The following is a 14,631-nucleotide window of genomic DNA, read 5'->3' on the forward strand; positions in this document are numbered from 1 at the left end:
GGGCTTAGGAACATGGACAAGTCTATGACATGCACATGAAGAATAAATAAAATAAAAATATAAGTATTTAATAAACCAAAACACGAACAAACAAAACCTCAGGACTTCACATGTATTCAATAGATGCTCCTTCACCTGCTCCCCCAGCCCCCCGGCCAACATGCACGCTATCTAGAAGTTTCCATCATGTAGCCCCACTCACCGTCTCAGGGCAACCTATCTCCTACAGGAGGAAGACTCACACCTTCTGCATTTAAAAGCCTCAAAGAACTGTTACTTCTCTGCAAAACAGTGTAAATGAAATTTCCACTTACAGCAAAGTTGCAGGTCAGACAGCGTTTAGAAAAAGATGCCAATTCCTTAAACTGGGTGTAAATTTTTTAGTCTTTCAAAATATTGGTGATCCTTCAGGTACGTTTGTGTCCTTGGCAACAATTGTTCACAGGTTCCCACCAGCTTTTAAGAAGGAGAAAAACTACCTTCACCTCATAGCAGGTGGGAGAGAGACAGCAAGGTCACCAGATTTAATTAACAGCCTAAAGCCTGCAGTGGCTGTTTCGGCAACACCTGTCTGTGATGTCCTAGTCTAAACAACCCAGGCTTTGGTGAACATCTGTCTAGTGAAGATGCTATTTTGTCTAGTGAAGCCTCCTCTGAGGTGGGAGAAGGATGAGCATCAGTGGTTAGGGGATTAAATTTCCTTCAAGGGAAGGCATGAAAGTATGGGAGCAGTAAGAAAATTTCTTCTGCTGAGGGTGGGACCCCAGGACAGAGACGAAGCAGAAAGGGGAAGAGTCCCTCAAAGGATGCAGCTGTACAGTCATACTTTCACACCAGTTGTTTCCTTGAACTCTGAGGATAGTTATGCTGACTAATCCCTTTAAAATTATTTCCTCCTACATGTCATCGCCCATGGACATCCTATCAGTAGGGGGTGTTTCACATGTACAATCCTGTGCAGTTGGGGGAGACAATAGTACAGTCAGTAGTGAGAAGCCAGGCCACAGAGGCAGGACTGGCCCTTTACTGTAGGGTACTGTGTTTTCCTCTATGTCACTTTTCGTTATACTAAAGCGTAAGCATACTGCTTGGTTCCAGAAAAGAAAAAAAAAAAAATTCTTACCTTTCTCACCCACTAACTTGGAGCTGGAAGGGCAGAAAGTATCTTTCTAATATCTGTCATCACCTAGCATCATCTGGCATTCAATCAATGTTTAAATGCGGGGTGGGGGGGAGGACTGAAATAAGATATTTTCTTCAAGGAGAAATTATTAGATCTATATGGTCCCAAATAATGAAAGTAACAAGAACAATGAGAACCAACAGACTGTTTTTAATCATATTTGGATTATATAAAGGCAACATATATTCGCTTGTGTCCTTTTATTATATTCTGTTCCTGGGCAATTAATATTGGAGGAATCTTTCGGGCCAATTAAATATTTAGATGATTAAGTATGCTTCCACATTACTTCTTGTCACCAAAGATATGTTTATTCAAAACAGTGGGACTGAAATAAAACGTGAAAAGGAAAAAAAAAAAAAAAAGGCCTGTGGCTCCTCCTCCAGACACCCCCCTCCCAACTGTGATGAATAGGAGGGACTGTTTCCCCCCCTGCCCCTGGGAGACACTATCCTTGCAGTGTTTTAGGCTGTTTTGAAATTCTTTTCTTTGGAACAATTTTTCCCCCTTAATATCAAAGAGCTGCTGCTGCTCGCGAGGCTGGCGCACCAGGGGCCGAGGACACCAGAGGCACCGCTCGGCTGGTGAAAATGCAGATTGATGATGGCGCGTCCAGGGACGCGCCTTCCCTGTTCTGCAACCCGCACACACCTTGAATGACAGCGAATTATTCTCTACAGGTTTTTCCTGCGGGAAAGTACCCCGCGCGGCCGTTCGGCTTTCTCTAGAAAATCGTGAGACGGGCTCGGCCGCAGAAGAGGAGCCGGAGCGGCGATCCCGGGAGCGCTTCCAGAGAGCCCGGGGGCTCCGGCCTCTGCCGCGAGCGTCTCCTCGGACCGGCTGTGCGGGCCGCGGGCTGGGAGCGGACGGCGGCGGCGAAGAGACCGTCAGACGTGAGCGGACTCGGCCGCCTGGAGCAGCGGAGGGCCCGGCTTTAGTGCTCCCCGCCGGGCAACTTTCACCGGAGCCCGCGCGGCCGGGGCTGGGCGGCCCGGTCGGCGTCCAGGGGGGGCGGGGGCACCACGTGGAGCACACCGGCTGCCGCCAGATGTGCCAGCCACCCGCTCCGAGGCAGGCCCCTCGGAGAGGCTCCAGCCCGCCCCGAAGCCCTGCCGGTGCTCGCAGCTGGCGGCCTTCGTAAAGAAAGCCCTCGCCTTCCGCCGCGCTAAGTCCCGGGGAGAGGCGGCGGCGCGAGCACTCCCGGCTCCCAGAGCGTGGCTCGAAGCGAAGCGCCTCGGCAGGAGGTTTGTCCCCGCCCGCACGCCGTGCCGCGCGGCCCCAGTGGTGGGGCACCGGGCGCGCGGCGGAGATGGGCGAGACCATGTCAAAGAGACTGAAGTTCCATCTGGGCGGGGAAGCGGAGATGGAGGAGCGGGCGTTCACCAACCCCTTCCCGGACTACGAGGCCGCGGCCTCGGCGGTGTTCGCCGCCGGAGCGGCCGAGGACACAGGCTGCGCTCGCCCCCAGCCCACCGCCGACGAGCTCGGCCTCCCTTTTCACAACGATGGAAAGGTGAGTCGGCAGCTGGCCTCGCCCGGGCCTTGGGCCGCGCCAGGTAGGGGGGGAATCCCGCCGATGGTAGAGTCCATCCGCCCCTCCCCGCCCCCGTGTGACGTCACCGGTCCGCGCCCGCGCGAGAGTCCCAACCTGGGAGGGCGCAGAGATCGGAGGCGACTGTCTCGTGGGCGCTTTCTGTGTTACGAAGCTGCGCTGCTTCCGGGAGGGAGGGCTGTGGGTTTTGTTTTGTTAGCCACGTTCCCTTTGATAGGCACCACTTTTGATATTAAGACTCATGCTTCAAAACTGAAAAGTCTTGCCAGCCTTAGCCAGCTTGCCCACACAGAAAACCAAGAATCCTTTTTCACAACTTTCTGTCCACTCAGCTTTTATCTCTTATTCTGGAACAACCAGTCCTTTTACTTGAGGACACAGTTGCACTTTTTTTTTTTTCTTTAACAAAAGACATGTTCTTCATATTTTTCCTTATCCAAAGAAATACATTGTGTTTTTTCTTAGCCCACTTTTAATACACTGTTGTTTCCTTTTAACCTTGTTATTTCTATTTGTTTTAAGGACATGTATTGACTAGAGAATTCTTAATCCTTGGAAACTTTTATTTCTAGTAAAAACTAAGAAGTAAACAATTACGGATTGCCTGTTCCACAGGTATTCTGCAAATTGGCTATTCTATGAATTTCACGATTTCTAGAAGTATATTCATCCTTCCAGTAAATTTTTCAGTGTGGCACACCTGTTTACCAATGAACTTAAATAGCTTTAGTTCCTTTAATAAGAAGCCAAAAGTAGCTGAACGTATGTTCAGTAATCAGTGCCTCAGAATTTTATTTGGAAATGATCTAGACATGATGTGGGAAACAAAGGCAAAGGAACTGTAGATAAAATTAAATTTCCATTTAACCTGCAGCCCATTGACAGATACTTGAGAAAGGCAGAGTCTGACATTCTTCCAGGAACTCCCACCTGTCTTAATGCTAGGTAGAGGGAAAAACAACTTTAGCTTGACAATAGCTAGGCCTCCAGGATCCTGTGATTCTTCTTTAGCAGGTGAAAGTCCTTTTGGAAACTTCCTTTACCTCCCCCAACTCCCAAGCATATTATCAGTCACCCCTCACAAGCACAGTGCAGCTCTTTCTGCCCAAGGGTCCTGTCCCCGTGCTTCAGTAAAACCACTTTTTTGTACTGAAGGCATCTAAGAATTCTTTCTTAGCTGTCAGCTCCAAATCCCAACACTCCAAACCACATCAGAGATTTTAATTTACCTGTTGTTAATAATTATGTGTAACTTATTAATGAGAATTTCATGAGACATTAAATAGGTAGCCTTCATATGAAGTTGTTTTTCTGGCTGACAAATTTTATAAGAGATAACATGACCTTATGACTAGTGCACCCAGATAGAATAAAAGCTTTATGTCTGCATTATATTTAATGCTGAGAATGTCGAGAACTGACCTCTGTGCTGTGGAGCCGTAATATGTAACATGAAGACAGAGTTGGAGAATAAAGAAGGAAAATAGTTTGTTACATTGCTGGGCAAATGAGGCTGCAACAGGCTAAGGCCTTTAAAAACTGCAAGTCCCCCACAGAAAAGGGCTGGGGTGGGGGAGGTTTATAGGAAAATACAGGATCTAGCAGGTTTTGACTGGAATTGGGTGCTGCCAGCCTCCTACCTCTTGCCTTTAGGGTGGTACCAGGTTCCGGAAACAAAAGTCCTTAAGAATGGAGGAAGGGAGCTTTGCAGAAGAGATGAAAAAGGTTACTTTAAAATTGAGCTTTACTGAAGCATGAGTGCAGCCATTTTGATTTTTGTTCAACTTTATGCTTTTAACTGGTTTCGGTAACCCTTAAGACATGCCTATTTTAATTGAACCAACAAAGTTTAACTGGCTTCTGTTTACCGAAGACTATCCTAGATCATGTGAATTTGAAAACCATTTGGATTCGTTTCTGTGTTTCTGAGAGTATACTTAATTTATGTAAGCACTTATTTTTCGTTACGCTAATTAAATAAAGCTCTTTTCAAATTAGTTTTGGCTGTAACATTTGTAGCTTAAAAAAAAAAAAACACCCCATCGTTAACATACATGTATAGACATACATAAAAATACAGGAAGGCAAAACAGATCTTGTGGTTCGGGGTTCCTAAAGATCTTGTAGAACATTTGCATCTCAAAGGCACAGAGAAAGGATATAAATGTCTGCAAAGGGCATATGTTTCCTAAGTCCAGATCTTTTACTGTATCTGCAAGACTTTTGAGATGAATAAGGTGAGTTCTGGGATTGGTAAAAAGGATAGATGGACTTTGAATGGGTTCGAGAGCTACATTGCTTTTCTGTAAAGCCTTATTTTGTAAGAGAAGTACAGTCGTTTTTAATTCCTCAAAGAATTGGATTGCAACCTGAATGATATCAAGAGGCTGACCTAGCCATCCAGCTATATTATCTTCAGTTTGCTTCTTCTGGTTCACTAGGTAGAGGGTAGAATCTGCATTTTTAACAAGCTTCCAGGGAATGCAGATGTTCGGGTTCACAGATCCCACTTTGAGGAGAAAAGCTCTAGAGTATACTCCCTCCCTAACCCCCACTTTAGTCCATTTAGAATCAAGAAAAAAAGCATTATATTTCTCTGGACAATTGAGAAGTGCTGATTTCCTTATTTTTCCCTAATACGCTATGAGGTTAAACAAATTTCGGAAGTAAAAAAGCATACACTTTAAAACAAAACCAGAAAATTGTATAAAGAATTATAAAATAAAACATTTCCAACAGCTCAAGATTATGTCAAATTATAGATACCATGTAAGAGTGTTCTTTATCTTCCTTTTTTCTCTGCTGAGAAAGCTTTCAAATTCTTAGGATCTGTCAAATCCTTCAGAATTGGCTCCAGTCTACCTCTTCAGCCTCATTACCACCCAGGGTTATTCAGGCTCCCTCCTCTCTAGTCATATTTTACCCCTCGCCAGTCTCTTAACGTAGTTTCTTGTAAGTCCCTGTGCATGCAGCTCTCTCCTTAATCTGTCAAATCTGTGCTGTTAAATTAATTAAACAAGGAGGCCATTACACACTGGGGTGGCTCTCATGCCCTGGTGGTCTACATAAGCAAACCAAGATCTAAGTCAATAAATACCCCACGGTTACAAAATCAAAACGCTAAGGATAACCAATCACAGACAGCAAAGTAGGCTTAAGCTACAGCCAGTCGAATAATTTCCGTCCTTTGCTTCTGTCTCTCCCCTGGCTCCTGTCAGCAGAGAGCTCCTAACCACTTCTGGTTTGGTGCTGTCCAATTCAAACTGATTTGTCCTTAAATAAATTTTTAATATGCCTCAGTTTATCTTTTTATCAGTTCTGGTGTCAGAAGAGGGACCTCAAGGTCCCTCCCCCCCACCCATGGGTCCCAGGTGCAGTGAACGACCAACCAGGCAAAAGTACCTGTTGAGCCCCTGTGGCTGCTTTCTCATTGCCTCTGGAGGTCGCCGCTGAGTCCCTCCTTGGATCCTAGCTCTGCAGCTTTTGCATTATGAAGCTTCTGACTTGACTTAAACATTTCTTTTTCCAGACTCAATCCAATTCAACAACCAGACTGGGTCTGGGGTTGGGTGGGGTCTGATTTAAAACTGAACTGGGTCCCATGTGAGAGTTCAGATGAGTAAAATTTTGTTTTAAGACTCAGGCTTAAAACCTTAACCTTATCAAAAACAATCTTGAATTACAGTGGCCACAATCGAGAACTTTTTTTTAAAAAATTTTTTTTTCAACGTTTTTATTTATTTTTGGGACAGAGAGAGACAGAGCATGAACGGGGGAGGGGCAGAGAGAGAGGGAGACACAGAATCGAAACAGGCTCCAGGCTCCGAGCCATCCGCCCAGAGCCTGACGCGGGGCTCGAACTCACGGACCGCGAGATCGTGACCTGGCTGAAGTTGGACGCTTAACCGACTGCGCCACCCAGGCGCCCCGAGAACTTTTAACCATCCTAGATAAGCTTATCCATTTATAAGTTGCCATAGAGAAAAAGGGTGTCAGCCAAGCACATGCCTTAGAGGGTACAGGGAAAATTATTTCTCCTCCAAAGTTTGAGGACTAGGATGAGACCCACTAGGATATCCTCTCCAGAGCCTACAGATCCTGAGAAAACCGTCAGAAGCTGGCAAAACGTGAGATTCTTACTAGTCAGCTCTCCCAGATCTCTACCTGTGGTTCCGGGTCCGGAGAGGAAGGTCAATTTTATGTTGTCCCTTCCTTTCCAAATTCAAGTTGGCAGGAAAAAACATTTGTCAAAATTATATCCCTGAATGTGAGTCATGAATTGGCTTTCAGGTACCCACTGGTTATTGATCCTTTCTCTCCAAGGGACAGCTATTGCCTTCTTATTTTTCTCTTTTTGTGTCCTGAGAACTTGGCTTGGGTATCTGCCTGCCTGGAGCACACATGTCCTTGTGTGTGTAGGCGGTTCAGCTGTCAGGTGGGGTGCTCCAAAAATACGGCTGCACAGAAATGTGTGCTGAACTCCATTTGTGGCTGGGGTCCCACCACGTGTTGCTGGCTTTCAGAGTAGTTGTCTGAGTTCTTCCTTGGGCTATCTTTGGGAGTGGCTCCAGATCTTGGGAGGTTAGTGTCCTTTGCACCCAATTTGGGATGCTTCTTGCATCCAAGGGGTTTCTCAATACAATCAGAAATATTTACTTTCAGAATCCCAACTGAAACCTGACAAGATATCTGAAAGGATTTTTTTTTTTAAGTAGCTCTATGGTCAGCAGTTGGCCAAATGGAAGCTGATATTCAGAACCTGAAACTTTTTTTTTTTTTTGAGACCTCCCCTAAGCTAAAATGAAACTATGTACCCAGAGGGAAGGAAAAATATTTTGGAGCCACTGTGGAAGAATTTACTAAACATTCCAAAGACACAGCTCTAAATCTAGAACATAAGACTCTTCTGATTTCCATCTTAGTTGAAAATCTTCTCCCTGATATAAAGAAGCAAACTGAAGATAATATAGTTGGATGGCTAGGTCAGTCTCTTGATATCTATCATTCAGGTTGCCATCCAATGATCCAGAAACTGCATGTAACAGATCCCCAGGCTAGAGCATTAGTATGCCTTTTGCTTGGGAGGAGCACCGCTCTACAGTTTTGTTGAATTTTTTAAAATATGAACTTGGGGCACCTGGGTGGCTCAGTCAGTTAGGCATCTGACTTCTGCTCAGGTCATGATCTCATGGTTCCTGCTCTCAGCACAGAGCCCACTTTGGATCCTCTGTCCCACCCTCTCTCTCTACCCGTCCCCCGCTTGTGCTCTCTCTCTCTCTCAAAAATAAACAAACATTAAAAAAAAATTTAATAAAAAAAGTCGGATGCTTAGCCAACTGCCAGGCACCCCACTCCTGCTGTATTTATTTTTTTTTTAAATTTTTTTTTTTTTCAACGTTTATTTATTTTTGGGACAGAGAGAGACAGAGCATGAACGGGGGAGGGGCAGAGAGAGAGGGAGACACAGAATCGGAAACAGGCTCCAGGCTCCGAGCCATCAGCCCAGAGCCCGACGCGGGGCTCGAACTCACGGACCGCGAGATCGTGACCTGGCTGAAGTCGGACGCTTAACCGACTGCGCCACCCAGGCGCCCCCCACTCCTGCTGTATTTAAAGCCTTATTCATATTCAGCAGTTTGGTTCATGCATAACTTGAAAGCTTACCTTATGTTTTTAGGATTCCTTTATATGTGCATGGTTTTTGTTTGTTTGTTTGTTTGTTTTAGAGAGAGAGAGCATGCAGAGCCGGGGAGAGGCAGAGAGAGAAGAGAATCTCAAGCAGATTCCAAGAGTTCAATCCGGAGCTCAATCCCAGGACCCTGGGATCATGATCTGATGTGAAATCAAGACATTTTACCAACTGAGCCACCCAAGTGCCCCATTTAAACACCTATTTACATTTCACTTTTCTATTTAAAGATCATGATTTCTTTACAGATTTCTGTTATTTCCTCAAACACAACTTTCATCAGAAAGTACAGAAAAGGGCCGCGTGGGTGGCTCAGGCAGTTGAGTGTCTGACTTCCGCTCAGGTCATGATCTCTGGGTTCCTGGGTTCAAGCCCCACACTGGGCTCTGTGCTGACAGTGTGGAGACTGCTTGGGATTCTCTCTCTCTCCCTTTCTCTCTGCCCCTCCCTCGCTCTCAAAATAGATAAACTTTTTTTAAAAATATAGAAAAAACAAATATTTTAGAAAGAAAATTATTACATATTCCTTACTTTTCATACAGGACTACTTGTTTTTTTCAGAAAATACCATGTCTTTCACCTAAACATCTTTTTTGTTTCCTCTTTGTACTGCAGCATAGAGTGCCTTCCCCTGTACTTTTCACATGGCAAACTCATCCTTCTAGAGGACTCATGGTAGATGCTACCTTCTCTGTGAAGCTTTATTTCATTTGTCATAGGAATCTTTGTTACTTGGCCACACCCAAGCCATTCAAAGGGTTAACTAAGTAAGTTGTGTTATTTCTCTATTGCTGCCATAAATTATTGCAAGTTTAGCAGCTTAAAACACCACCTATTTATTTGCTCACAGTTGTGAGGCAGAACTGGGAACAGTGTGGCTCAGCTGGTTACCTGCTTCGAGTTTCACGAGGCCAAAATCAAGGTGTCAGCACGGCCGCCTCCCTTTCCGGCAGCTCTGGGGATGAAATGCTTCTGGTCTCATTCAGGCTGTGAGCCCAAACTTGAAGAACTTGTGGGGGTAGCACTCTGGTCCTTATTTCCCTGCTCTTGCCTTCCAGGGGCTGCTCTTTGCTCCTTGATGCTGCCTGATTCTTTCTCATGCTCTCCTTGTGGCCCCTTGTCACCTCTCACATGTCAGGTCTCCCCTGTCTTCTTCACCTTCTCCCACATCCTTCCGACTCTACACAGAGAAAGTTCTTGCTTTTAAACGTTTATTTATTTTTGAGACAGAGAGAGACAGAGCATGAACGGGGGAGGGTCAGAGAGAGAGGGAGACACAAAATCTTAAACAGGCTCCAGGCTCTGAGCGGTCAGCACAGAGCCTGACGCGGGGCTCGAACTCACGGACCGCGAGATCACGACCTGAGCCGAAGTCGGCCGCTTAACCGACTGAGCCACCCAGGCGCCCCAAAAGTTCTTGCTTTTAGAGGTTTGTGTGATTAGACTGGCTCTACCTGGATACTCTCCCTAAAGTCTTAGACTTGTTTCAGGTTCCAGGGATTGGGGCATAGATGTCTTTGGGGCTGTTTTGCCTATCATAAAAGTCCTTAGCATATTGGTTAAAAGTTTGGAATCTAGAGCTGGCTACCTGGGTTGAGATTCCAATTCTACCACTTATTGTTTGTATCACTTTTGGCAAATTACTTTACCTCTCTCCCTGTGCCTCATATTTGTCATCTGCAAAATAGGGGTAATAATTATATCTTACCTGTAGGGTTGTGTCGATGACAGTGACGATGACTGATGAAAGGGTACTAATGGACTTAGAGGACATACATTCTTTTAATGGAGCTTAGGAAACTTTCTGCACACAGCTATGCAAAGGAGGCTCAGCAGTGGTTTTTGTTTTTGTTTTCCATTGGAGGAACAAGCTTTCATGGACTTCTACCCTACAAAGTGCCCCACTAATGATACCCCCTAACCAAAGAAAGGTCTCCTCCAGTCTCACAGGGGTTGTTAATGCCTTTCCATCTCCTCTTCACCCTTCTGAACACTCTGGCTATACACTTGCCTACCTTCAGAAGCAAGGATTTAAGAATAGCCATAGTGAATTCATGAAGGGTGAGTTGAAGATGGTTTTCTAAGATGTATCATTTTCCTAGAAGCTCCAGGCTGTAACTATGTATGAAATCTCTCTTCCTCTCTCTCTCTCTTTGTCTCTGTCTCTCCACACACACACAGACACACACACAGACATTTATTATGTAGCATCATAATTATCTTTATGTCTGTCTCATTAGACCAAGAGCTCTGGAGAGTAGGAACCCAGTCTTATTCACCTTTTGGCCCAGTAACAGTGCCTGGCACACAGAAAACAATGATTATTTATTTTTCAAAAGAATAACTGAATAATACTAAGCTCAACATTTGCTAATAATCCATATCATGTTTCTGCTTCTTTTTCTCAACTTTACTTTTTATTTAAATTTTAGTTAACAGGCATTGCAATATTGGTTTTAGGAGTAGAATTCTCATCACGCATGCAGTGCTCATCACAAGTGCCCTCCTGAGTACCCATCCCCCATCAACCCCCCCATCTTCTACCCACCTCCCTCCGTCAACCCATAGTTTGTTCTCTATAGTTAAGAGTTTTTTGTGGTTTATTTCCCTCTCTTCTCTTTTGTTCCCCCTTCCCATATGTGCATCTGGTTCGTTTCTGAAATACCACATGTGAGTAAAATCATGGTATTGATCTTTCTCTTATTGACTTACTTCACTTAGCATAATATATTCCAGCTCCATCCACGTCATTACAAGTGGCAAGACTTCATTCTTTTTGATGGCTGAGTAATGTTCCATTGTGTATATATACCACATCTTCCTTATCCGTTCATCAGTCGATGGACATTAGGGCTCTCTCCATAGTTTGGCTATTGTTGATAATGCTGCTATGAACATTAGGGTGCATCTACCTCTTTGAATCTGTATTTTTGTATCCTTTGGTAAATACCTAATAGTGCAATTGCTGGATTGTAGGGGGATTTCTATTTTCTTATGGAACCTCTATAATGTTTCCTAGAGTGGCTACACCAGTTTGCATTCCCACCAACAGTGTAAAAAGGTTCCTCTTTCTCTGCATCCTTACCAACATCTGTTGTTTCTTGAGTTGTTATTTTAACCATTCTGACAGGTGTGAGGTGGTATCTGATCATGGTTTTGATTTGTATTTCCTGGATGATGAGTGATGTTGAGTATCTTTTCATGTGTTTGTTGGCCATCTGGATGTCTTCTTTGGAAAAGTGTCTATTCATATCTTTTGCCCGTTTCTTCACCGGGTTATTTGGTTTTTGTGTGTTGAGTTTGATAAGTTCTTTATAGATTTTGGATACTGTCCTTTATCAGAATTGTCATTTGCAAATATCTTCTCCAATTCCATCAGTTGCCTTTTAGTTTTATTGATTGTTTCCTTTGCTGTGCAGAAGGTTTTTATCTTGATGAGGCCCCAGTAGTTCATGTTTGCTTTGATTTCCCTTGCCTTTGGGGATGTGTCTAGTAAGAAGTTGCTCTGGCCAAAGTCAAAGAGGTTGCTGCCTGTGTTCTCCTCTAGGACTTTGATGGTTTCCTGTCTCACATTTAGGTCTTTCATCCATTTTGAATTTATTTTTGGGTATGGTGTAAGAAAGTGGTCCAGTTTCATTCTTCTGCATATTGCCGTCTAGTTTTCACAGCACCATTGTTGAAGTCTGCCTTTTTTCCACTGGATGCTCTTTCCTGCATCCAACTTGTTGAAGATTAGTTGGCCATACATTTGTGGGTCCATTCATCGAACTCTGTTGTGTTCTATTGATCTATGTGTCTGTTTTTGTGTCAGTATCATATATCTTGATGATTACAGCTTTGTAATATACCTTGAAGTCTGGCATTGTGAAGCTTTGAGTTTTGGTTTTCTTTTTCAAAAATTACTTTGTCAATTTGGGGTCTTTTCTGGTTCCATACAAATTTTAGGATTGTTTTTGTAGCACCGTGAAGGATGCTGGTGTTATTTTGATGGTGATTGCATTGAGTGTGTCGATTGCTTTGGGTAGTATAGACATTTTAACAATGTTTGTTCTTCTAAACCATGAGCATGGAATGTTTTTCCATTTCTTTGTGTCCTCTTCAGTTTGCTTCATAAGCTTTCTGTAGTTTTCAGTGTGTAGATCGTTTACCTCTTTGGTTACTTTTATTCCTAGGTATCTTATGTTTTTGGTGCAATTGTGAATGGGATTGATTCCTTTATTACTCTTTCTGCTGCTTCATTATTGGTGTGTAGATATGCAACCAAATTTTGTACGTTGATTTTATATCCTGCAACTTTGCTGAAGTCCTTGGTGGGGTCTTTGGGGTTTTCCCTGTCGTCTGTGAATGGTGAAAGTTTGACTTTTCCTTGCTGATTTGTATGCCTTTTATTTCTTTTTTATTGTCTCATTGCTGAGGCTAGGATTTCCAGTAGTGTGTTGAATCACAGTGCTGAGAGTGGACATCTCTATTGTGTTCCTTACCTTAGGGGAAAGCTCTCACTTATTCCCCATTGAAGATGACATTAGCTGTGGGCCTTTCATATATGGCTTTTATGATGTTGAGGTACGTTACTTCTGTCCCTACTTTCTTGAGGGTTTTTATCAAGAAAGGATGCTGTATTTTGTCAAATGCTTTATCTGCATCTATTGAGAGGTTCATATGGTTCTTATCATTTCTTTTATTAAAGTGGTGTATCACCTTGATTGATTTGTGAATACTGAACCAGCCCTGCAGCCCAGGAATAAATCTCACTTGATTATGGTGAAGAATTCCTTTAAAGTACTGTTGAATTTTGTTTTCTAGTATCTTGTTGAGAATTTTTGCATCTAGGTTTATCATGGATATTGGCCTGTATTTCTCCATTTTAGTGGGGTCTTTGTCTGGTTTTGGAATCAAGGTAATAATGCTGGCTTTGTAGAATGAGTTTAGAAGTTTTCCTTCCATTTCTATTCTTTGGAACAGTTTGAGAAGTATAGGCATTAACTCTTCTTTAAATGCCTGGTGGAATCCCCCCCTGGGAAGCCATCTGGCCCAAGAGTCTTGTTTTTTGGGAGATTTTTGGTTATTGATTTAATTTCTATACTGGTTATGGGTCTGTTCAAATTTTGTTTTTCTTCCTGTTTGAGTTTTGGGAGTTAGGGAGTTTCTAGGAATTTGTCCATTTCTTCCAGATTTCCCAGTTTTTTGACATATACTTTTCATAGTATTCTCTAAGTGTTTGCATTTCTCTGGTATTAGTTGTGATCTCTCTTCTTTCATTTGTAATTTTATCTATTTGGGTCCTTTCTCTCGCTCTCTCTCTCTCTTTTTTTTTTTTTTTTTTTTTTTTTTTATAAGTCTGGCTGGGGGTTTATAGATTTTTTTAATTCTTTCAAAGAACCAGGTCTAGATTCTATGGTCTGTTCTAGCATTTTTTTTTTTTTTTATTAATTTTTTTTTTTTTTTCAACGTTTATTTATTTTTGGGACAGAGAGAGACAGAGCATGAACAGGGGAGGGGCAGAGAGAGAGGGAGACACAGAATCGGAAACAGGCTCCAGGCTCTGAGCCATCAGCCCAGAGCCCGATGCGGGGCTCGAACTCGCGGACCGCGAGATCGTGACCTGGCTGAAGTCGGACGCTTAACCGACTGCGCCACCCAGGCGCCCCTGTTCTAGCATTTTGTTGTTGTTGTTTCTTTATCATTTAATTCTGTATTCTTTATTATTTCCCCACTTCTGCTGGCTTTAGTCTTTATTTGCTGCTCCTTTTCTAGATCCTTTAGCTTTAAGGTTAGGTTGCTTATTTGGGATGTATCTTGCTTCTTGAGATAGGCCCAAATTGCAATGTACTTTCCTCTTAGGACTGCCTTTGCTGCATCCCAAAGGTTTTGGACTGTCGTGTTTTCATTTCCTTTCCTTCATGTATTTTTTAATTTCTTCTTTAATTTCCTGCATAGCCCATTCATTCTTTAGTAGGTAGCGCTTTAACCTCCATGTATTTGAGGATTTCCAAAATTTTTCCTGTGGTTGTCTTCAAGTTTCATAGCATTGTGGTCTGAAAATATGCATATTATGATCTGAATCTTTTTGTACTTGTTGATGGCTGATTTGTGACCCAGTATGTGATCAGTTGTGGAGCATGTTCCATGTGCACTCAAGATGATGTGTATTCTGCTTTAAGATGAAATGTTCTGAATATATCTGTTAAGTCCATCTGGTCTACTGTG

At 43.3% G+C, this 14,631-nt stretch overlaps 1 protein-coding gene across 1 annotated transcript in view; it reads left to right on the plus strand.

Moving 5' to 3' along the window:
* The first annotated feature begins 2,221 nt into the window (after positions 1–2,221).
* Positions 2,222–14,631, plus strand: part of LANCL2 (LanC like 2) — a 61,359-nt gene continuing 48,949 nt past the window's right edge. Inside the window, exon 1 of the mRNA XM_030307688.1 lies at positions 2,222–2,696. Within this exon, the coding sequence (XP_030163548.1) occupies positions 2,493–2,696 (204 nt within the window). The 5' untranslated portion in view covers positions 2,222–2,492. The remainder of the gene's footprint in view (positions 2,697–14,631) is intronic.

This window comes from Lynx canadensis, chromosome A2 (assembly GCF_007474595.2).
Source record: "Lynx canadensis isolate LIC74 chromosome A2, mLynCan4.pri.v2, whole genome shotgun sequence".
NCBI lineage: Eukaryota > Metazoa > Chordata > Mammalia > Carnivora > Felidae > Lynx > Lynx canadensis.